Consider the following 23697-nt stretch of genomic DNA (forward strand, 5'->3'; position numbering starts at 1 on the left):
CTCTGCATATTATTTTCCAAAATTGCTTTGTCCTGCCCACTGTTGCAATTGCTTGACAATACATTCAGAATCAGGAGACAGTGGTGAGCTACCTGAGACTGACAGAGGCATTCGTAGAAGCAGGTTTATGTGGTCAGGATTTGCACTCCACCATTGTCCATGATGTCCACAGATGATCCATAAAAATAGAAAGCTTCAGTACGGGTGAGTCAGTTTGCATGCAGGCTTTTACAGTGGGGAGGAAGGCCTTTGGTGAAGAAATTAGTATCAGTAAAATCATTCTAGGGGAGATTGGGAAGCAACAGGGATCATGTGAAGAATCTGACGAACGCCAGACGAAAAGCTGATCTAGGGCGGACGCAGATGAACAAAAGTATTCGACTAGTGGATGGATCACATCAGAACCAGGCCATAGACAGTTTATTGGCCTTTAGTCCCAACACCACATTGAGTGAATAAACTGCGTTACTGCACTTATAGTAGAAAAGACTGTAAGTAAATCTGTCCAGGGCAAAAAATAACAGCAGAGGAAGGCGGAAGGGGTGTCCACAGCAGGTGCTTTTCTAAAAAAGAGAGCACATGTGGAATATAACATGGCCACCTTTCAATCCAGGAATGCATGTAAATGTAGACCACGGATGATGATTTTGACATAGAGTGAGAATACCAGGCAAGAGCCGCAAAACTGATGACTGCAATTAAATATAAATAAAGCATCGCTGGGCATTTAAGTAGTGTACAACAAAAACTAAGCCGTCTGTTTGCATCTAAATAGTAGGCCCTGTTACTGCACAGAGTAATGGTGCTCGTTTAATGTATACTGCTGAACGATGAACGGCTGACTACATTCTGCGCTCAGCAGGGAGCGCTCAACCAGCTGAGCTGTAACATAATGATTTGTTCCTTTTTAATAGGGTTGGAACGTAGATTTCATAGACTATAGCAATGTGGTGCAGTTTAGGCATTGGGTGGGAGGTCTGTTCTTTAACCAGGGGGCATGAGGTGTAGATGTAATACATGTACAGACAGAAAAAGACAAAACTGAGTGTTACACCAGACAAAGGACCCCACAGTTGTCGTCTGTGACAACAGTGACTGCAAGCTTTTTGACAGACGCGTCAAAACGTGGCCGGAAAGGCAAGGGTTAGACAAATCAGGGAGATACACATCGCCAATGCAAAATGCAAGATCAGTAATTATGTCATCAATAACTGAAGCAAAGCCCATTGCTCTCTGAGAAGTACAGTGAATGCACCTAAGCAAAGGGCAGTGCTCTACTCAAGATGACGTCAATGGCGTGCAATGCTTCACATTCAGAACTGGATCACATAGCACAAGCCGATGAAAAAGGTGGCATTCAGAGGTCTACATCTTGCCCTAGAAAAGCTTTGCTGGATAGCAAGCACCAATGCCAATAGCAAGGATGTGGTGCCAGGTAGGGGCAGTGTAGGCAGACAGGATGTCGACTCCAGAACTGAGGAACCAGGTTTGAGTCTCAGTCGCCACAACATCCTGTGACTCTGGGCAAATCCCTTCATCTCTCTGTCTTAAAAAATAAAAATGAATGTGAACTTTTGTAATGTAACTGCTGCTTATGGAAATCGCCCGATACATTCTGAACTGGGAAAAGTTTGCGCTTTTTAAAATCGCAAAACAAAAGGAATATTACTTCAATTGCAGCTCAAGTGGCTGAGATAGACTAATTAAGTTAAATGAATCTGTACTTGGACCATGCGCCACACAAAGATATGGAGGTGACGGCATCGCACGGGCTGCCGAATTAGAAGGCAGCAAAGAAGAGTGATAATGGTACCATCAATTGGCAAGTAACTGGCAGACTAAAAGCTCCCTTTTGGAGAGGTTCTTAGGCTTAAGCTGGTGAGCCCATGTGCTAGAGCATGTCTCTCGCTTGTGAACAAAAGGGGCTTGGAACCCGCCCATTGCATACCATTAGTTGGCTTGCGTAGAACTCTTCATTACATCCTCATAATTCATCAAAGCGGGCCTAACATAATTTCCGTTAATCTCTGTGGAGCAGGAACCAAGCACTGAATGATTCAATTTAATCAGTGCCAGTCCGCTGCTCCCACCATGACTGAAGTACTATTGTATTCTTTTTAATTTTTAGTGCCCAGAAAACAGAAGACATGTGACATGCAAAAATGTGCCGAGCAGGACACACAAACTTGTAAAGATTTATTTTCTATGGTTAACCTTCTCTTATTTTACCAAGTCTTCTGTTTTCCCTTTGCACTCATGTTTTCTTTTGTTTTTGCTTGTGTGCGCTGTTCTCAAAAGATGATGATTATCTGTCTTATCGCAAAGCAACATTTGTTTCTTTCTTACATGTAGTTTCTGAAACGATGATTTAACACATAACTGTACAGTACACCCCAATCCACCCCACTACAATCTGCCAGACTCCAATTCATGCCAGTCCACCCACCTCACCCGCACCAGTCTGCCCTACACAATCCAATCCACCCCAGACTCCAATCCAAAACAATCAGCCCCACTCTAGTTTCCGCCACCCTAATCTGCCCAACTTCAATCTGCCCTACTCCATTCCAAAACAATCTGCCCGCTCCAATCCGCCCCACTCCAATCTATACCACTCCAAACTGCCCCACTCCAATCCAGAGCAATCTGCCTATTCCAATCTGCCCCACTCCAGTCTGTCCCACTCCAATCTATCCCTTCCTAATCCAGAACAGTCTGCCCCACTCTGCCCCACTCCAAACCAAAACAGTTGTCCCCCTCCAATCCTCCCCACTCCAATCCAAAACAATGTGCCTCACTCGAATTCAAAACAATCTGCCCCTCTCCAATACAAAACAATCTGCCCCACCCCACTCCACTCCAAATCAATCAGCCCGCTCTGATCGAAAACAATCTGCCCCACTCCAATCCAAAACAATCTGCCCCACTCTAGTTTGCTCCAACCTAATCCGCCCCACTACAATCTGCCCTACTCCAATCCAAAACAATCTGCCCAACTCCAGTCTGCCCCACTCCAATCTACCCCTCCTTAATGCAAAACAGTCTGCCCCACTCTAATTTGCCCCTCCAATCCAAAACAATTGCCCCACTTCAATCCATCCAACTCCAATCTTCCCCACTCCAATCCAAAACAATCTGCCTCACTCCTATCCAAAACAATCTGCCCCACCCCAATATGTCCCAATCCAATCTGCCCGCTCCAATTCACCCACTCCAATCTAATCCACCTCACACCAACCCACCCACTCACCCAAATTCACATAACCCGCCAATCCACCACAATTCACCCCACTGCAATCCAGTCCATGGCACACCAATTCAATCCACCCCAAACCAATCCATTCCACTCCACTCCAATCCAGCCTAATCCAATCTACCCCACTCCAATCCAATTCACCCTAATGCAATCCACCACACTCCATCCCGAATCTCCAGTCCAAAATAATCTGCCAAACTCTAATCTGCCCCACACCAATCAACCCCACTCCAGTCTGCCTCACTCAAATCCAAAATAATCTGCCCCAGTCAATCCAAAACAATATGCCTTACTCCAATCCAAAGTGATCTTCCCCACTCCAATCTGCCCCACGCCAATCCAAAACATCCTGCCCCACTCCAATACAGAACAATTTTCCCACTCAAATCTGCCAACCTCTAATCCAGACAAATCCAATCTACCCTACTCCAATCCACCCATCCCACCCCACTCCACTCCAATCCAATCCATCCCACTCCAATACAATCCACCTCAACCCAATCCACCCCTATCCAGCTCACCCCAGCCCAATCCAATGCACCTCAATCCAATCCACCCCACTCAATCCAATCCACCCCACTCAATCCTATCCAACCCACTCCCTTCAACCTCACTGCATTTCACCCCACTCCAGTCCTCCCCACTCCAATATACCCCACCCACTCCAACCCAATCCAACCCACCCCATTTCAATCCTCCTCACTCCAATCAAATCCACCTCATCCAGTCTACCCCACTCAAATCCACCCCATTCCACTGCAGTACAGTCATCCCCCCTCTACTCAGTCGAATCCACCCCACTTCAGTTCAGCCCACCCCACTCTCCCCAGTCCAATCCAGAACAATCTGCCTCACTCCTATCCAAAACAATCTGCCCCACTCCAATCTTCCCCACTCCAATCCAAGGTATGTGCCACACTCCAATTCAAAACAATCTGCCCCTCTCCAATCCAAAACAATATGCCCCATCCCACTCCACTCCAAATCAATCTGCCAGGCTCCGATCGAAAACTATCTGTTCTACTCCGCAAGCACGTCACTTCAGTTCAGCCCACCCCACTCAATTCAATCCATCTAGCCCACCACACACCAATCCTCTTCACTCCAATCCAATCAAACCTACTCCAATCCAATCCAACCCACTCCAATCCAATCCAACCCACTTTAATCCAGTCCAATCCACCCCTCCAGTCCAGTCCAATACACCCCCTCCACTCTAATTCACCCCACGTCCAACCACCCTACTCTAATCTAATCCACCCCAAACCAATATAATACATGCCACTCCAATTCACCCAATCCAATCCACTTTACCCCATTTCAGTCCATCCCATCCCACTCCAATCTAATCCAACCCATCCAGTCCACCCACTCCAATCCACCCCACTCAATTCAATCCAACCCACTGTACCTCAATCCAATCCACCCCAATCCATTGAAATCCAATACACCACCTCAATCCACTCTAACCCACTTCACTCTAATCCACCCATTCCACTCCACTCCGCTCCACTCCACTCCACTCCACTCCACTCCACGACACTGCACTCTATGACACTCTCTGCCACTGAACCACTGAACTCTACTCCCCTCTACTCAACTCTACAACACTCTGCTCTCCCTGCTCCACTTTGCAACACTCTACTCCAACAAATCCAGTCTGCAGCACTCTACTCCTAACATTCCACTCTAGGATACTCCATGCCACTAACTTTTAGCCATGCTGAACTGCAGCCACACTGGTGTACAAAATGGCAAACACACACTGCCAACGCTTTTCCAATGCTTGTTATTCCCCCAGATACAACAGTTCATCCCCATAGCACCAGCGCATGCACACTGCCTGCAGGCTTGACCTACAAATGGAGGTACCATTGGAAGTTAGATTGATGTTGAGGTAAACTTGGAGGTAACATTGTGTAGTGGCGACATTTGGAACAGCTTGTGGTGAGAAGCAGTCGTTCACAGGTGCATCTACATTTATCTGGACTGTTTTACCTCTTAACATCAGAACTAAACTCACTTTTCTTACCTCCAAAAACACTTAAAAACTCACTTACCTCCAAATTAAATGACCCCCGTTGAGCATATAATTAATGCATAAATATGTTCCTACTAATTGTGATATTTCTCGACCAGTACCTTGCGATCATCCCTGTAATTTGTTTATACATCAGATTGAAATGGTTTTATTTATTTATTTGTTGTATAAATAGTAGCTAGTAACAGGTAAACCACGTTATAGTGCTACTGTTTGATTGTAATGTGTGACAGAGTTATATGTAAAGTGACATAATACCTGGTGCTAGAGTAGTCCTATATAAGATTGTTACATACATTGTAAAGCTGGTCTCTTAACTCCTCATTATGGTTCTCCATCAGTCACCAAGGTTGTGATGTTGATCTTCCCTCCATCTAAATCTCCTTCCAATAGTGATGCACCAACTACCAACACCCTTCTACCTGTGCCGATTCACTCTATCTTACAGCATCAGTGAACAGCCAGTCATCACATTCCTCACACACCAGAAATATGCTCAACTATGCCATTCAATTACGTCAAACCCTACATATATAATAATTGAAAGACTGACTTTACCTTGGCCAGCTGGGCCTTGGATCACTTTGACACATCTAGATCACATAAAAGTTTCACTTGTTTTGGAATAGCATGCTTCATCATGCAGATTCCACATTTGTAGTTCAAATCTAGCAGACAGTACAGGTGCTGTGTTGCAAAACACATATTGTGGGCTTAATAAGAACTTCGAGGGACTTGTTTGGTGCCTTGCAAGCTGTCTGGTTGCAAAAGACATATTGTGGAATTATCAAGAACATTGAGGGGCTTGCAGCCCTCTAATTCTTTACCACTGGTTGGCTTTACCGTCATTCTAATTTCCTTGCTTCTTATTCCATGCCTTGCTTTGCCCATCTTGTGACTGTCCCTCCCCTGGAGCATTACCAATGTACTTGTATCCGTCCACTGCTCACTTTTAGAGAAATGTTTTTTTTCTTTTGACTGAAGGACTTTACGAGACTGCATGTGTTTTCCAGCTTGCTTGCTAGTGTTCTTCCCCTTCCCCCTCTGTGCTCCATGTTGCTTTCCCTCGCCCGTGTGCTTCTCTGCTGCAACCCTCTGTGATGTTCTAACCCTCCTGTGCTTCTCCCCCATTGTTTTTTCACCGATGTGTTTCTTCCCTCCAAGCTCCATGTTGCTCTCTTGTCCATGTCCTTCTTCTGCCATACTCCATATTGTTTTCTCTTGCACATTTACTTTTATCTGCCCCCACCTGTGCCCTACATGTTGCATTCCCCCACCTGTACCCTTTGTGTTGTTTCTTCCACCTGCATCCTCCGGTTGCTTTTATCCCCATGTTGTTTCTGGCTCTTTTGTTGCTCTCCCATTTGCTTTCAATACCCATACTTTTGTGTGTTTTAAAATTTTTATTTACCGCTCTAACTGATATTGTTAAATAAAAAAATAAAAAAGAGCCATTTTAATTTTGTAGACACGCAAATGCATGGTGCACGCATCTGCAAACTAATTTGGTTATAGGTGTCATGAGCTTTTATGTATTCTTTTTTAACCATGCTGCACAGCACTAGGAATGCAGACAGCATAGCTGAAAACAATGGTAAAGTCAGTAGGTTCCAAAGGCAAGATTTTTTGGGTTCGCAATGCCTTGTTAGCTAAGCTACAGATCAAGATATGGCTATACAAAAAGCTGCACATTGTAACACATCAGCTAGTGGTGACAAGGTGCCCGGGTGTAGTTGCAACTGGCTCATGGACTCATTCAAACTCTTTCGCACACTTGAGTATCAACCAATAGCACATTAACTACTTACATTTGCCTTCCAACATTTCCATTTTTTTGAATTTTAAAAGGCCCACTTACTTGGTGTATTTTTCAGTAGCGGCCTATGGTGGGAATGCTGCCGTGGGGCGGGGGAGGGGCAGGGTGGGGGTAGTAAACTACGGACCTTAGTCGATTAGATGTAAGTAAACATATAAATAAATAAAACTAATTTTGTTGCGCGCACTGCATTGCCAAATGCGATGCAGCGCATGCAACGAAATTCCTTTTAATTTATTTATATGTTTACTTACCTCTAATCGTCCGTAGTCCGTAGATTACTAACCCCCACCCTGCCCCTCCCCCGCCCCACATCGGCGCCTGGCAGCACTCCCACAACGGGCCACTACTGGTATTTTCTCAGATGTAGTCTTGTTAATGAGAGACAAAGGTGTTCCAGAAAAAAGTGCATCCTAGAAAACTACAGATTTAACCTCCTTCACCAAACTCTGCCCTTTTTAGGGCTCGGGCTCTGCGTACACTGCGCATGCAGTGTCGCGCAGCGAGAGTCCTATTCCGGGCAATTTGAAAATGGACCTTGAAATTCTACATAGCTCGTGCGTGTGGATTTCCAAGGTCCATTTCAATTGGCCTTTGCGTGCGTGCTGTTTTTAAACAGAACACGCAATAGGCCATAGGCGGTCGCGTAGCTCAGCCTATGGCCTATTGGTGTCTGTTACGTGCACCAGAGGCCATATGTTTTGAATTACTGCGGCTTGACAGCCGCGATAATTCAAAACATATGCTCGCAGTGGCGCGCGCGCACCACTCGCGAGTTTCTTTTTTTGCATTCATTTCAGGGCGAAGCAAGTAAACGCTGACGTCTTTTTTTTAAAGAGAAGTCGACAAAGCTTTGTTACATATCTAGATTGTTTGTATAGTGTCTTTAACTAAAGAGAGAGATCCCGATCATCAAGTTTGATTTAAACAAACCAGTTCGAGTTTGCAACATTTGCTTTGATATCCTGACGCTGGGAGGAGTTTCTTAGAATGGCGGCGAAAATCTCATGTACTCTGAAAAAACAGCTCTGCCAGTGAGCCTGCGAGCGCAAAGAGGAAGGCTCTGTCGCCCTTCCTCTCGAGAGCGACTTTATAAAGGACCATTCTATGATGTATTCGAAAATGAATCATTTGTACGATTGTAAATGTATCCAGCCGTACTAGCACTTGCTGAACGCTGACTCGAGTCAGACTGGACCTTTTGATACAGAGCGCTGATCATGTATGTCCGGGCCCCTCATTTTGTGGGCTGAGGGTCCTGGGACACCCACAGTAACATCGTTACCTGCTGTCCTTCACTGCACTGAAGAAGAAAGCGAGGCATTCATCATGTCCAGGTTAGTGGCCGTGGGCTCAAGGTCCCGTCGAGTCTGTTCCTGCCGTCGTCACGACCATGTCCACCGGTCTGAGACTGCTAGATATGATGAACTAACCACATTTTTCAAACAGGGTTACGTTTTAAGGATAGTCGAGGAAATGTGGCCTTACAACAGAAAGCTTTATAACCGGACTAATGCATTTGACATCAAGGCATCAGAATAGCTGTTCTCCATTTTGATACCTGCATAATAATTGCCGAGTCTCTTGCTTTCAGTAGCATGATGGAAGACCCCTGTAGTAGCCCCTCAGCTAACCACCAGCAGGTAGTGTTACTGGTTGTCTTCAAAAATCACTGATGGATAAAAATAACATTACCCTTTGCACTCTTTTACCTGCTTTTCTGTCTTGATTATTTCACCAAATGCAATTTACTTTATATTTTGCGGCTTTTGGTTCCTTGCACGGAACTCCAGTACTATTGGTAATACACTTTTCCAGTGCTAGTGGTAATACATTTCTATTTGCTCTTGTAAAACAATTTAAAACGCTAAAATCTTAAATGAAATCTATGTGTAAGAATTAATAATTTGATATTTACATTAAATATTGGACCTACGATCATGTAAGAAAGTTGTTTTGTCACATGCTCTTCACTTTATCAACCGCTTCAGTACAGTACAGGTCCTTGACCAGTCGCTGTGCAATTGTTGGATGTATTTGGGCTGCATTGTATCAGAAAAACACGGCATAACTTGTCCTTTGCAGCTGCACTCGCGTAATCATCTGCAATGTATTGTTCTTTAAGCTAGGTGTGCACTGCATCCATCGACTGATTAACCGTCTATTTATATAGAATACACTATTCCACTTAAATCTCTTCCACAGGTGTGATCATAATTATTATTCAAATACAAATATTTTTTATTCACAAACTATCCACACACTGGATAGTACAAGGGTCCGGGTGCCACATGGACAGAACCGTTGTCAACAGATGATTTATTAATTACATTGGTAATCGTGCAACCTTTATGTGAGAGTCGGCACAAGTAATATAATTAATTTCCATACTTCCTTGAAAAAAGGTATATTTTTAAACAGATGGTAACATCAAATACACTAAACATAAATAAAAAATGTATTGGTAAAAATGTCAGTTAGGCTGTGTGCAATTATGCAATTATGCCGCCAAACCACTAATTTGATGGAGAAAAAATGTTTCCACAGCGTTAACATGCCGCTTGCTCTGAGGGGTAGATTGGTTAAAGTTAATGCGGTATGTGCAGTGCCTCTGGTTCCGAGGGTAGTGAAAGGCTCGCTGCACCACAATCACACACATCTTATAATGTCCAAGCAAGAGTCTGGGGATCCGGCTAAGCTGTGATCCCCAGAGGGAGAGTGACTGCAGAATGAGAGCGACTGCAGAGTGAGAGCATGAGTGACTGCAGAGTGAGAGTGACTGCAGAGTGAGAGTGACTGCATGAGTGACAGCAGAGTGGGTGACTGCAGAGTGAGAGTGACTGCAAGGGTGACTGCAAAGTGAGAGCGACTGCAAAGTGAGAGCGACTGCAAAGTGAGAGTGACAGAAGAGAGAGTGACAGCATGAGTGAGAGTGACTGCAGAGTGAGAGTGACTGCAGAGTGAGAGTGACTGCATGAGTGACAGCAGAGTGGGTGACTGCAGAGTGAGAGTGACTGCATGAGTGAGAGTGACTGCATGAGTGACTGCAGAGTGAGAGTGACAGCATGAGTGACAGCAGAGTGGGTGACTGCAGAGTGAGAGTGACTGCATAAGTGACAGAGTGAGAGTGACTGCAGAGTGAGAGTGACTGCAGAGTGAGAGTGACAGCATGAGTGACTGCAGAGTGAGAGTGACAGCATGAGTGACTGCAGATTGAGAGTGACTGCAGAGTGAGAGAGACTCAGCGGTGTGAGTGTTCCAGAGAGAGCAGGGTATGCTTGTGTGCTTACAAGGTGCACTGACACACAGGAGCTAAAATAAAGAACAGCTGAACAGGTGTTTTCGGAGCTTCATTGAGGCAGCCGGCCCTCTGTGAGGGGAGCAGCAAGGAGGGGACGCCCCAACAAATCAATCGCAACTACTCACAACCTACTGTACGATTACAACACAGGCCAAAGGGCAGAGCTAGGCCTTTTCGCATTACGTAGGGTGAGCAGTGTGTGAGTGTGTAGGGTGAGCAGTGTGTGCGTGTGCAGGGAGAGCAGTGTGTAAGCGTGCAGGGTGAGCAGGGTGTGAGCATGCAGGGTGAGCAGTGTGTGAGTATGCAGGGTTAACAGTGTGTGAGCGTGCAGGGTGAACATTGTGTGAGTGTGTAGGGTGAGCAGTGTGTGAGTGTGCAGGGTGAACAGTGTGTGAGTGTGCAGGGTGAGCATTGTGTGAGTGTTTAGGGTGAGCAGTGTGTGAGTGTGCAGGGTGAGCAGTGTGAGAGTGTGTAGGGTGAGCAGTGTGTGTATGTAGGGTGAGCAGTGTGTGAGTGTGTAGGGTGAACAGTGTGTGAGTGTGCAGGGTGAACAGTGTGTTAGTGTGCAGGGTGAACAGTGTGTGAGTGTGCTGGGTGAGCAGTGTGTGAGTGTGCAGGGTGAGCAGTGTGTGTGTGTGCAGGGTGAACATTGTGTGAGTGTGTAGGGTGAGCAGTGTGTGAGTGTGTAGGGGCAGTGTGTGAGTGTGCAGGGTACGAAAACTCGAACTAAGTCCACCACACACACGCACATAAGACCACACACATAAGACCACACACACACCACACACACACACATAGCACTCTCACCACAACACACTCACCACCACACACACAACCACACACACAACCACATACACAAACCACCAGCCGTCAATGCACGCTTTCACCTGGCACAAACACCACCAGCCATCAGTGCACGCTTTCACCAGGCACAAACACCAAAAGCCGTCAGTGCAGGCTTCCACCAGGCACACAACACCAGAAGTCAGTGCACGCTTTCACCAAACACACACACACCACCAGCCATCAGTGCACACCTTTACCAGGCACACACAACACCAGCCGTCAGTGCATGCTTTCACCAGGCACACACACCACCAGCCGTCAGTGCATGCTTTCACCAGGCACACACACCACCAGCTGTCTGTGCACGCTTTTACCAGGCACACACACCTCCAGCCGGCAGTGCACGCTTCCACCAGGCACACACACGACCAGCCATCAGTGCACAATTTCTACAGGCACACACACCACCAGCCATCAGTGCACACATTAATTGTTAACGCATCCACTAATTAACTATTGTAGCAATCTCAGTAGAGTCACTTTACTTTTAAACATATTCATCTAAAGCGCAGCATGCCACCATTGCTACAATTCCAATCCAACCCTCATAATTCCACTACACACCACGTGCATACACTCCCTAACACATGGCTAAAAGACATTGCCATTTACAATGCCATTAGCTTTAACTCAAATAAATCCGAGACTTATTGCATTTCCAATGCTTGTTTTAAATGGCACTTAATAGCTCAGCTACTGCTAACCAGATTGTCTATGAATTCCTCGACCCACTGATAGAAAACTTGCCACCAGGGTCGAATTGGTAAGGCGGGCACTCGGGAAATGAGAGTTGGGCTGATAAGTGAGTAACAGCTGTGGGCCACTTTGTTGGCCAGCGCAGTGGCCGATTTGGGCTGTGTCTGTGCTGTTCAGATGCCGCCAGCATCCCAGTGGGGCCCTGAGCAGCCTTTCCTGAGGCAGATGAGTCTCTATTACCTCACACTGGGACGGCGCATTAATGTATGCAGATTGAGTGGGGGTTGGGGGCATGAGCAGAAGTGGGCTCACTGATATTTTATTTGTTTATTGATTTATCTCATTTGTAAAGCACTCTATCACCTAACAGGCATCCTGGCGTTGACATTAGAAAGTGCACGTTAAGAGTAATGCTACACAGGTAACTGACAACAGATTATGCTTTGAGGAAGAGCCAGGTTTTTAGTCTCTTTCTAAAAGGGAGAAGATCCCTCAGTCGTCTCAGTTCTAATGGGATGTTTATTCCATAATCTGGCGGCCGAGACACTGAAGGCTCTGCTACCTGATTTCATTTTGTTGAATCTTGGTATTTTAACCAATCTGCCAGAGGAGGAGCAAAGGCTTCTCTCAGGTACATACCAGGCAAACTTCCTCTGCATAGATACTGGTCCAGACCCATGCAGGGCCTTAAACACTATGCAGAGGGATTTGAACTGAATTCTTTGCATTATCAGGAGCCAGTGCAGCTCCGCCAAGGCCGATGAGGAGGAGGAACCTCTGAACCTCCCCAAGGCTAACTTGGCTGCTGTTGACTGGATCCTCTGGAGTCTATCTATTAGATATCTCGAGGACTCCAACAGCAGCGCATTACAATAATCCGATCTGCTTAATATAGGGCTTTGTATCTGCTTAATATCTTGCTTTGTGCCTACTCACGCTCGAGCGTGAGTAGGCAGCAGAGGAAAAATCTTCTGCAGAATTCTGATGATGGCGAAGCAGCTCCCCACAGTTTTGTTAACCTGTGACTCCAACGTCAGTTTATTATTAAACATAATGCCCAGATTTTGTACCTTCTCAACAGGCCTCAGCACAGCAGATGTAGCTAGGGGCCAAAAATGTATGAGCAACGCAGATGGAACCTTCCTCATTGAGCAATAGAGAACCTCGGTTTTACCGGCGTTAAATTGCAATGAATTCTCCCTCAACCACTGAGCTGTGGCACGCAGGCAGTCATGAAACACTTCCAGAGATGTCGACTGTTCTCCCTCTAAGGAGAGAGTCAGTTGCGTGTCATCCGCATAATTTACGATGCTAATGTTATGCGCCCTTATGACTGTAATCAGGGGTTTCCTGTAGATATTAAATAAGATCGCAGAGCCCAGAGGCATGACATGCGTGATGTTAGTAAAGTCAGACTGGTAAGGAGGGAGGGCCACCGCTTGTCTCCTCTCTGAAAGGAAGGAATTAAACCAGCTCAAAGCCAAGCCTGCCACTCCTACCTCCCTAAGCCTCATCAGCAGGATAGCATGGTTGACAGTGTCGACGCGGCAGACAGGTCAAGCAGAATAAGAACTGCTGCTTGACCTCTGTCTGCACGTATCCGAAGCTCATCCATCACGGTCACCAAAGCAGTCTCAGTGCCATGAGCAGGCCGAAAACCAAATTGCACATCCTCTAAGATCTTATTGGTTTCCAGATATTTCGAGAGACAACTGCAAACCACACTTTCTACAATCTTTGCTGGGAAAGGCAACAGGGAGATTGGCCTGTAATTTATAGGGCAGGCATCTATCCAATGTGGACTTCTTTAAGAGAGGTGTCACCAGTGCCTTTTTCCAACAGGTCGGTACCACTCCACTGATTACAAATAAGCCGGAGTATAGGGAAAAACTCTGCTCCAAACTCCTTCCAAATTTTCTGTGGCATAGGGTCCAAAGGTGATCCAGAAAAAATACCTGGAGCCACCTTACCAACATCCTCTACTGACAGTATCTTAAAATAAGTTAGGGTATTGATAAGCTGGATCTCTGTCCCTCTGGTTATATTACCTGTGCCACTCAAATTGCTGCCACTAGAACCATTGACATCTAGGTCTTCTAACTCAACTTGCCGAAGATCCCCACCGAGGTCGTCAATGATAGTTTTAATTTTGTCACTGAAAAACCTTGCAAGACTATCACAAAGGTCTTGTGTGGGAGGCGTCTGGTTCTTGGCACAGTCAGGACTGATTAAATTATTCAGTATTTTAAAAATGCTTCTGGATTTATTAGGAGCATTCAGAATAGCATTGGAAAAATATTCGGTTTAGCAATATATATTTCTTTCTTATAACCAGAAATCACAGTTTTCCAAGTGCGTTTGTCCTTATCATCATACACCCCTCCACTTTCTCTCCACCTGCTTACAGTCAAGTTTACATTTTTTTAATTTATGGTTGAACCAAGGGCCGAGGGTCTGCCCGCTCTCTTATGATTTTTTAATGGGGCAGTTAAATCCAGTTTAGAAGTGATCTGTGAACAGAGGGTTACATAATTATCCTCCACCTGCTTACCTATCGAAAAACAATCCTCAAGATGAAACACAGTTTATCTACCTCTCTTTCTTAAGAGGGCCTTCCAATCCCTACTGACATAATTACTTATAATACTGGCTGCTTGATTATTACAAGTGGGATTATGCACTTGAAATGTAATCAAATAATGATCGGACCAACCCATAGGCAGAATGTCCAAAATATTAAGAACATGGTCCTCTGAAAAAATGTGATCAAGTGTATGTCCTTCCTTATGTGTTGCTTAAACAACCCGCTGGTAAAAGTTAAAACCTTCACATGATTGGAGGACATTGTTGTAGCCAGAATCAAGGGTTTCATTGAGCCAAAGATTAAAATCCTCCAAGATCACTAATCTGGTATGTGTGGCAGCCATGTTACTAATAGTCTCAATCAGAGACTGCTGCTGCACACTGATAGCCCCTGGAGGTCTATAACAGACAATCCATGTCAATATATGTCCATTCGCATCTTTAATAGCAAATCCTAGCATTTAAAATCCTTCAATTACGTCAATATCTATTGTGACAATATTCCATGAGTCTTTAAAAATCACACCAACTCCTCCTCCCCTCTCACTCAATCTAGGTTTGTGACAGATTTTATACCCAGGCGGACAAGCCAAGCCTGGTTCTACAACACACTCTAAGTGTGTCCAGGTTTCTGTCATAAATAACACATCCAATTCATGGAATTCCAGCATCAGCTGAATTTCCACGCTGTGTTTGGGGAGCGATCTTACGTTTAACAGTCCACAAGTGAGGTGACCTTTTTTAACAAAAGCTGATGTAGGGAACGCAGTCTTCTCAAATATAAATTCTCCCCTACCCTTTCCAGACTCACTAATAAAGAGCGGCAAGCTGTATCGTTTCCCAGAAGCGTTCCAAAATGGGGCAGCATGGCTGGCGCTGTGAGCATCCGGTGCGCGGACGGGTGCAGACGGGCTTGCCTTTGGCGCGCCGCCGGCGCATCGCCGGCGCGTTCGCGCCAGATTGTCCCTTTATGGCAGTAGGACAGAGAAAGACTGTACCGCTAACCTCCTAAAGACGGCGGGTCTGCTCTAATGGCCGGAAACCGCAAGGTCAGAGTCAGGCAGTTTGCGCCTACAGGTAGGCACGTCTAAAATTAAAAGCAGCAATCAATTTCCATATATTCAGGTGTGGTTCATCATTTTGAACTAATCCGTGCTCAAAGAATCCTGGCAAAATTGGCATTTATTTTTATCTCAGTGAAGTTAAGAAAAAGTGCCTCTTTTAAAGAACCCCCTCGTTCTTTTCATAATACCTAAAACACTGAAGCAATGATTTGCTAAAGGGGAAGGGCATTGGCTTTATATAAACGAAATAAAAACTGACTTTTTATAGGGCGAGGTGGAGTGACGAAAATGACAAAATATTGTTTTATCTGAGATTCCGAAAATACTTGCACTGGGACCGATCACCGTTTAAACAATTATTGTGGCATTACATTCTTTCTAAATTACTTCCTAAATCTCGGAGTATATCACTAGGCAATTTTTTTTCGTCTGCTGCTTAAAAATATGTGACTTGGCTTTCGTTTCATGTGCATTCTATCTATAAAAACAGTTTATTTCTGAACAATAATGAAAACATTAACAGTTTATAATGACTGCTGGAGTACCACCCACCACTAAGCATTATAAGATGTTTTGATACTGAGAGCTCCTTGTGGAAATGATGCCGTTTCCTCCTTGTTTCTAAGCATGTATTAGGTCTGGCTAAGAGACGGCTTCAGCCGGTTTGCCAGCCACATATGTAAAAAAAAAATCATAATACAAATACATAAATATGTACATGGCTTTTGGTCAGCCCTCGAAATTCAATAGGTACGTTTAGTTGTCATTCACATTTTGTTTCCACCCACCACAGTGTGTAGCATAGGTTATTAAGAGATCACTTGATATATATGCACTGTCCTGCACTACGACTGACAACATTTCGACAGAACAATTTTGCACGACCACTTGAAAAGAAGTGCAAGGGTTGTTGTATCTAGGTTTCTAGACCACTCATTTATTTTTAGATTGTGAAATATTTTTGCCATTTTTTGCATGTTGTATATGTGTGTACAATAACAATCAATTTTTAAAATTGCACAGTTGCCAAGGAGAGACCTTTTGAACTCGCCAAAAGTTCTTTTAGAAAATGCAAGAAGTATAAAGCAAATTGAAGTAAATATTTATATGATTGATAATCTGACGGTAAACTGCGCCCAAACATATTTATGATTCTAGCTAAACTGTAAAGAAACATAGAACTATGACCAAGCCTGCATATATTGCTAAATTACATATATGTAATTATTAAAACGTTTGACCTAGAATTTCCATAAAGAGGCAAGATATTTAGCAAACATCAAGAAAATAGGCCATGACGTACAATACAGAAAACGTTTTTAGAGACTCCCTGGCTCACCAAAACGACTACACAAATTAGTCTTTCTTTTTTGAGGTACATGCACCCCTCAGAGGTTTGGTGGTATGAATTATTCGAGCTGGAAGGAAGGTACGATTTATCTGAAGGAAAAATGCATTAATACACTTAGTAAATCACATTAAATTGCATTCTTTTATGCCCTGTTCATATGGATTTATTGAAATCTTCGATTTATAAACCTACAATGAGTGGAAAGTAAAGATTAAGGTGGAATCGAACCGCTGTTGTGCTGAGAAACCTCAGAGGCTCTTGTGGCTCATGTGATGATGTCACTGAGTATTATTACAAAGTGTATACGGTACTTTGAATGGCCCTTCCAGTTTTTATACCGTGTTGTGTACTGTGGATTTTAATCGCTCCTAATGTCTCTAGAACAGAAATGAAATGTCACTGCAGGTCACAGATCTGATATAACTCGGTGTATTCATTTTCTGCAGAACACAAAAGGCGAGAGTTCCGCGTCTATGATAAGCCCTGGCAGAGCAACGCGAAGAAACCGAAGAAGTCGAAGAGCGACCTCGCCGTGTCCAATATTTCTCCGCCGTCGCCAGAGTCCAAGTCACGTAAGGAGCTCTGTCATCTTCACCACTGCCAGTGAATTGAATGTTCTTGTGTGAAAGAGGATTAGGGGTGAACTGGCATAAGGCAGCTGTTTGCACGTGCTGTAGAAAGTCAATCTATGGGCTTGGATAGGAAGCCGCCAAGTTGTGTCCCAGGCCTTGCACACTCGATTCGCTGATGCACGTTTTAGTTGCACATTCATTTTCAACGTAATACAACACCAGTGACAAACAACACTCTGGGGCATATTTACAATAACTGGCGCATCCCTGCAAATCAGCAGGGATGCGCCAGTTATTGTGCGCCACAACTCCACCATCATGGGTGCGCTTCATTTACAATGCGGCGCACCATGGGGCAAAAACGGCACAGGTGCGTGACGCATCTGTGCCGTAAAAGTGACGCATCACTGGAGTTGCGTCGCAAGCGCAATGCAGCTCCAGCAATGCTCTGGGGGCCCTATCTAGTTAATGGTGCGTCAATCTTTACGCCTGCTTCAGGCAGGCGCAGGGTTTTGACGCAGTATGGGCCTAAAAGTGACTGAGTGAAATCTTGTAGATTTCACTCAGCCACTTTTAAGAGGCGTTCCTGCTCCGGAACGCCCCCCCCCCCCCCCCCCCTTCCCCCTGCACAGGAATGCCTACTTGTGGCACAGGGCTTTACAACGTGACGCATCTCCCAGATGCGTCACGTTGTAAGGGGCATATTTACAATTTCTGGCGCATCCCTGCAAATTAGCAGTTGGCGCATATGCCTCCGCCAACCATGATGCCCATTTTTGCCCCATTGTAAATGCGGCGCGCCATGGGGCAAAAACGGCACAGGTGCGTCAAGCATCTGTGCCGTAAAGGTGTCGCATTGCTGGAGTTGCGTCGCATGCGCGATGCAGCTCCAGCAATGGTCTGGGGCCCATTCTACTAATGCTGCGTCAAGCCTTATGCCTGCTTCAAGCAGGCACAGGGTTTTGACGTAGCATTGGCCTAAAAGTGACTGAGTGAAATCTTGTAGATTTCACTCAGCCACTTTTAGGAGGCGTTCCTGCGCCAGAACGCCCCCCCCCCCTGACCCAGAACGCCTCCTTAAGGCACAGGGCTTTACAACGTGACGCATCTCCCTGATGCGTCACGTTGTAAATAGCCCGACCATGGCGCATCTTTTGCGCCGCCGCTGCGTCACAAAAGTGACGTAGTGGCAGTGTAAATGAGGCGCAAGGGGCTTGTAAATCTGCCACTGAGTACATACTGCAGTGTAAGCATACACTGGCATTAACTCACCTCCAATTACGTCAATTTGTTTCAAACGAGGCTGTATTTCAAAAGTGTCATGAAAAGCATCCAAATTTGAACAAACTTTCTACTGATTGAAAAATAAATGTTGTTGCTGTTCGTTTGGAAATTATTTACAAAAATAGCCGGATTGAAAACCGCATGAAAAGAGATGCTCTAATCTTGATGGGGAGAAATCAGAAATGCACGCTTTAACCAAACAGTTCAACGTTGGCTCCACACACAGTTGTTGAATGCTGCACACCCTTCTCAAACACAGGGATCAAACCAGTGTCTATGTGAATGTAGTATCTTAGGTGCCCCTCTTCTGAAAGGCATGCGCTTCCAAAATCCCCTACCTAAGCAGACCTGACCCCTCACCCAGCAGACCCTGCAGTAAGAGCTGCTACAGAAGACATTTGATGCACCCCCTCATTCTAGGGGTCTTCTGATTTGTGTAAAAAAGAAAGAGAGTAACCCTTTAGGCCACAAGGGAACAGGGTAAACAATCACAAAACTAAGAGGGTTCCCTTGCTTACGTTATCTAAATATAAGTCAAACAACCACCTATTCTGCACCTTTCCTGCAGTAGTTAGGAGAGCTCACTCATCCGATTGTCTTCATACAATCTTTCATACAATCTTTCATGCAGTCCTAGCCCCTTAGGTCAAGTGAAACCACAAAAGCACTTACAGTCTAATGAGATTTTGTATATAATACGTTACCAAGGCGTGAAAATGTCATTAAAAATATATATATATATTTTTTTAAAGTATTAAAAACATTGGCAAATATCCCTCAAATATACATGTGTTTCTTGTCAAAGTATCAGTTATATAATTCATGTATCTTCAGACGAAAATATTGCAACATATTTAAAAACAATCAAGTTAATCCAAGTCGACTCGTTTCAGTGGATCCTGCTATGCGCACCATCTTCCTCAGGACAAATTTAAAACACAGACTTCTGTGAGAAAGATGTAATAAATAATAAAGAGAAAAAGAGGGATATGATCCCTATAAGGTTATTTGTAGTTAGGAATTACTGAAAATTACTGAAAATGAACTGTTTGACATATAAGAAGTTGTGCCCAATATGTCTAGGGAAGTAGAAATGATGTTAACAAATATATTATGCATTGCTGTTTATGTAAACGTATACCAAGGACGGATAGTGTTTATGTCTTTTTTTCCCTCTTTTTCTCTTTATTATTTATTATATCTTTCTCACAGAAGTCTGTGTTTTATATTTGTCCTGAGGAAGGTGGTGCGCATAGCAGGATCCACCGAAACGCATTGACTTGGATTAGCTTGATTGTTTTTAAATATGTTACAATATTTTGGTCTGAAGATACATGAATTATTTGACTGATACTTTGCCAAGAAACACGTGTATATTTGAGGGATATTTGCCAATGTTTTTAATACTTTTTTTAAAAAATAAAAATATTTTTAATGACATTTTCACGCCTTGGTAACGTATTATATCAAAAATCTCATTAGACTGTAAGTGCTTTTGTGGTTTCACTTGACCTAAGGGGCTAGGACTGTATGAAAGATTGTATGAAAGATTGTATGAGGACAATCGGATAAGTGAGCTCTCCTGACTACTGCAGGAAAGGTGCAGAATAGGTGGTTGTTTGACTTATATTTAGATAACGTAAGCAAGGGAACCCTCCTTCTGATTTGTGCCACGCATGACAAAGGATTCACGAGTGGGTGTGGATTTACTCCTAGCCTGAAGAGCCTTTGATCTCTCAATGGAGGCGTGCCAAGTCAGCACCTTCCAGTAACGTGCCAAGATGGCGAGTCTCATCTCTCGCGAGGGTTACACAGCAGTTACGATTCAGGAGCTTGTCCTTAAGGCAACAGACACTTGTCTCCATAGAACATCTTTTACACGTGTACCTGTCCACAACCCATTCTACAATACACCCTTATGAAGTTATACATTTGCTCGGATGTGTCACATGGATGATTACAACATACTCTATTTATGTTTGGATTTGACATTTAGAAACAATTCTTTTTGAGGAAGGTTAGTTGAAAATTGAATTTCTAAGCAACAAATAGTAGGACTGTTATTCTAACCAAGGAGACTGAGGGTGAGACCTTTTCAATACATTCCTTTTCGAGTGATCCTTCTTTTCCCAACCGAGGGATGCTCATTATAATTTTCTACATAGTGAGCTCTGACAATATTAAGCTTAGTAATGTGGTAAGGGGAGGTGGAAGAAGAGGAGAGAGAGAAGAGAACTGCTGGTGGATTTTAAGTATTTGAGGAATCCCTTCTAAATTGTAGCACATAAACTTTGTCACAGTTCATACAGGAAGCTCTAAGCAGAAGGAGATCATTGGTCAAGGCTTTTCAAAGCAAACAGAAATATGGTTTGCCTGTATAATTTCTGCTGCTTGGTTCTGTCGGGTTTAACAACTATTTCTTATGAACACGTTTAGTGTTTGTACGCTATTCAGCTGTCTTGACATATGGAACACATTACAAACAGTAACACACGTGACACAAATTGCTGAATACTCTATTGTTTTATATAAATTGAATCATTCATATATATCTACACATTTGTAAACAAAGGCTGTCAATACGAGGTGAGGTTTTTAAGTGATGTGTGATTAAGTGACATTTGTGGTCAGTGCTAGAGTTTAGTGTGCAAGATATTCAGCTTGATTAAAAAATTATGTACATGGAAAAGAAGGCTAGAAAATTAGGCAAAAACACAATGACTCTGTTGCCTATACATTAATTAGTCTTTTGCACGTAGAGCCTTGGTCAATCTGGACCGTGTAAGATCATTGAGGTTTCAACCCAAATTTACTCTATTAAGTAGTCAAGACGGGTGTTCATCAGGACAGAAATGAGAATTGGGGATGACAGCCCACAAAGAACCAGAGTTAATCCTGGTTAATCAGTCATCTGAGGATACCTGGTGGTTAGATCATGTATGATCTTGGCACAGGTGATGTAGATCGAGTCAATAGATTGAAGAGCGTTGCAAAGTCATCTTGTGCCCTGGGCACCCCCCAACTTTTTTCTGACTGGAACTGGTGGTAACTGACTCTGACTGACCCTGGGCTCTGTTTAACCAGGCCCAGGGCCAGTGCCAAGCTAAAAGGAACACATTAGAATACAGTTAAGGCACCCAACACACACTAGGGTACACTATGGTATGGTGGGGTACCGGGTAATTGTAACCTAAGCCCCTAGTATGTAATAGGGCAGTGGATTGAAACTACCTAGAAGTCTCCAGTATCCTGGGGCATGGCAGTTTAGAGGCCAGCAGATTCTCTGCACCAGCATGTGTGCAGTGCTGAAGCCTGAGGTCAGTTTAAAAGCTGCACTGGTGGCCAGGACAGCTTTTAAACCTTAAATTGTGCCCCAACTCGACTTTGGGGGTAGGGCCCCTCCTTACAAATTAAAAACCTACCATGTGTTTCCATATTAGGGACCCCAGGGTCACCCCTAGGTATTCCAGGGGTGGGGGTTCAGTTATCTATAAGGAGCACGCTTATAAAATGAGTTATTATATGCCTAGGTAAAGTGAAATTTTAAATTTCACTGCCCACATTGTATTAAAGAGCTGCTCAAATTCGATGTTGATGCTAGAAGAATTGGGTAAGGATGATCTGCAGTATTACTGCAGATTCAGAACCCCTGAAGTCTCCCCTAGTTGCACAGGGGGTCCTGTAGATTAGGGACATACTTATTAAATATGGTTTTATAAGCCCTGGTTCTTGAAAAGTGGCCCAGGTCATTTTCCCTATTGCAAAACCCATGGCCCATAGGCTAACATGGTAGAAAGTGATTGATTAATAAATATTGATAGGAGAGGACTAGCCGGACCATTCAAAGACTTCCCAGAATGGTAGTAGTAAATCCAACAATATTATATTGTTACATTTCTCCTAAAGTGTACATAGAATAAATTATGAGACTTTCTTGTTTGTAAGTCCAAATTCAGCCTTTCAGTGGTCTGCCCTGATTGGTCAGAGTTAAGTGAATTAGCCAGGTTGCTAGGGGGGCAGTGTGCTGTTCTGTAGGAATGCCAGGCCAGGAGGTGGCGTCGTAAACTAGGCTCTTCAAAGGCAGAGGGGAGGCCTGGGTTTCAGTCCACTATGACAGTCTTCACCCAGAGTCAGGGCTAGGCTTAATGAAGGTATGTGCAGATGGTAGGGGGAAGAGTCCATGAAAATAAGCAATCCCTGGTGGTGTGTTTAGTCAGCTCTTACCTCCTTGCTGGAAAATCAGCCATTATGGATTTGTAAGAATGATGCACTCTGGGACAAACTAATGCCACACTATGCAGGATGTGGTCATAACTATGAGGAGTTGCCCTGCTCTCTTTGGTCAGCAGTGACCTGGTGCTTGACCCAGAGAATTTTGAATAAGTATCTGAGAGGGGCAGAGCACTCCAGATCTGCTGCTTGAAACTGAATGAAGCAAGAAGTGCCCTGCTGATGATGTTCCTGTGCAAAGAACTCTAAGGCCTGACCTCTGGAGACTGCACCAAGTGAAACTGCATCCCTGTGGATCACCTTGCTGCCAAAGGACTCAAGAGTGGATCTCCCTGCAAGCTACAGGTTCACAGAGCTCACCTGGACAGCCCCACAAAGAATTCAAAGCCTGGAGTACCAGTGGATTTGTAAGGGTTTTGTTCATGTGGATTGCGGAATTGAAGTTTCACACTTTCCAGGACCCTCTTGGAGATTCCAGAACCTTGGATTATGTGTTGGATACTTTGCGACCTGCAAGCAGAACGCCAGGAAGATGTTCTAACTGGACCCCGCTTGCTGAAGAAGGCGGCCCACTACAGTGCTGTGAATTCTTCAGAACAATTTATAAAGGTGTGTCCCTGACAGAGAAAACAAAATGACTTAAGGGGCACTGTTGGT

General features: G+C 44.3%; 1 protein-coding gene across 1 annotated transcript in view; it reads left to right on the plus strand.

Annotated features, from left to right (window-relative positions):
• C4_1H8orf34 (chromosome 4_1 C8orf34 homolog) overlaps nt 1-23697 on the plus strand; it is a 984673-nt gene that overhangs the window by 221534 nt on the left and 739442 nt on the right. Inside the window, exon 3 of the mRNA XM_086965849.1 lies at nt 17401-17526. Within this exon, the coding sequence (XP_086821975.1) occupies nt 17401-17526 (126 nt within the window). The remainder of the gene's footprint in view (nt 1-17400; nt 17527-23697) is intronic.

This window comes from Lissotriton vulgaris, chromosome 4_1, assembly GCF_964263255.1.
Source record: "Lissotriton vulgaris chromosome 4_1, aLisVul1.2, whole genome shotgun sequence".
Lineage (NCBI taxonomy): Eukaryota > Metazoa > Chordata > Amphibia > Caudata > Salamandridae > Lissotriton > Lissotriton vulgaris.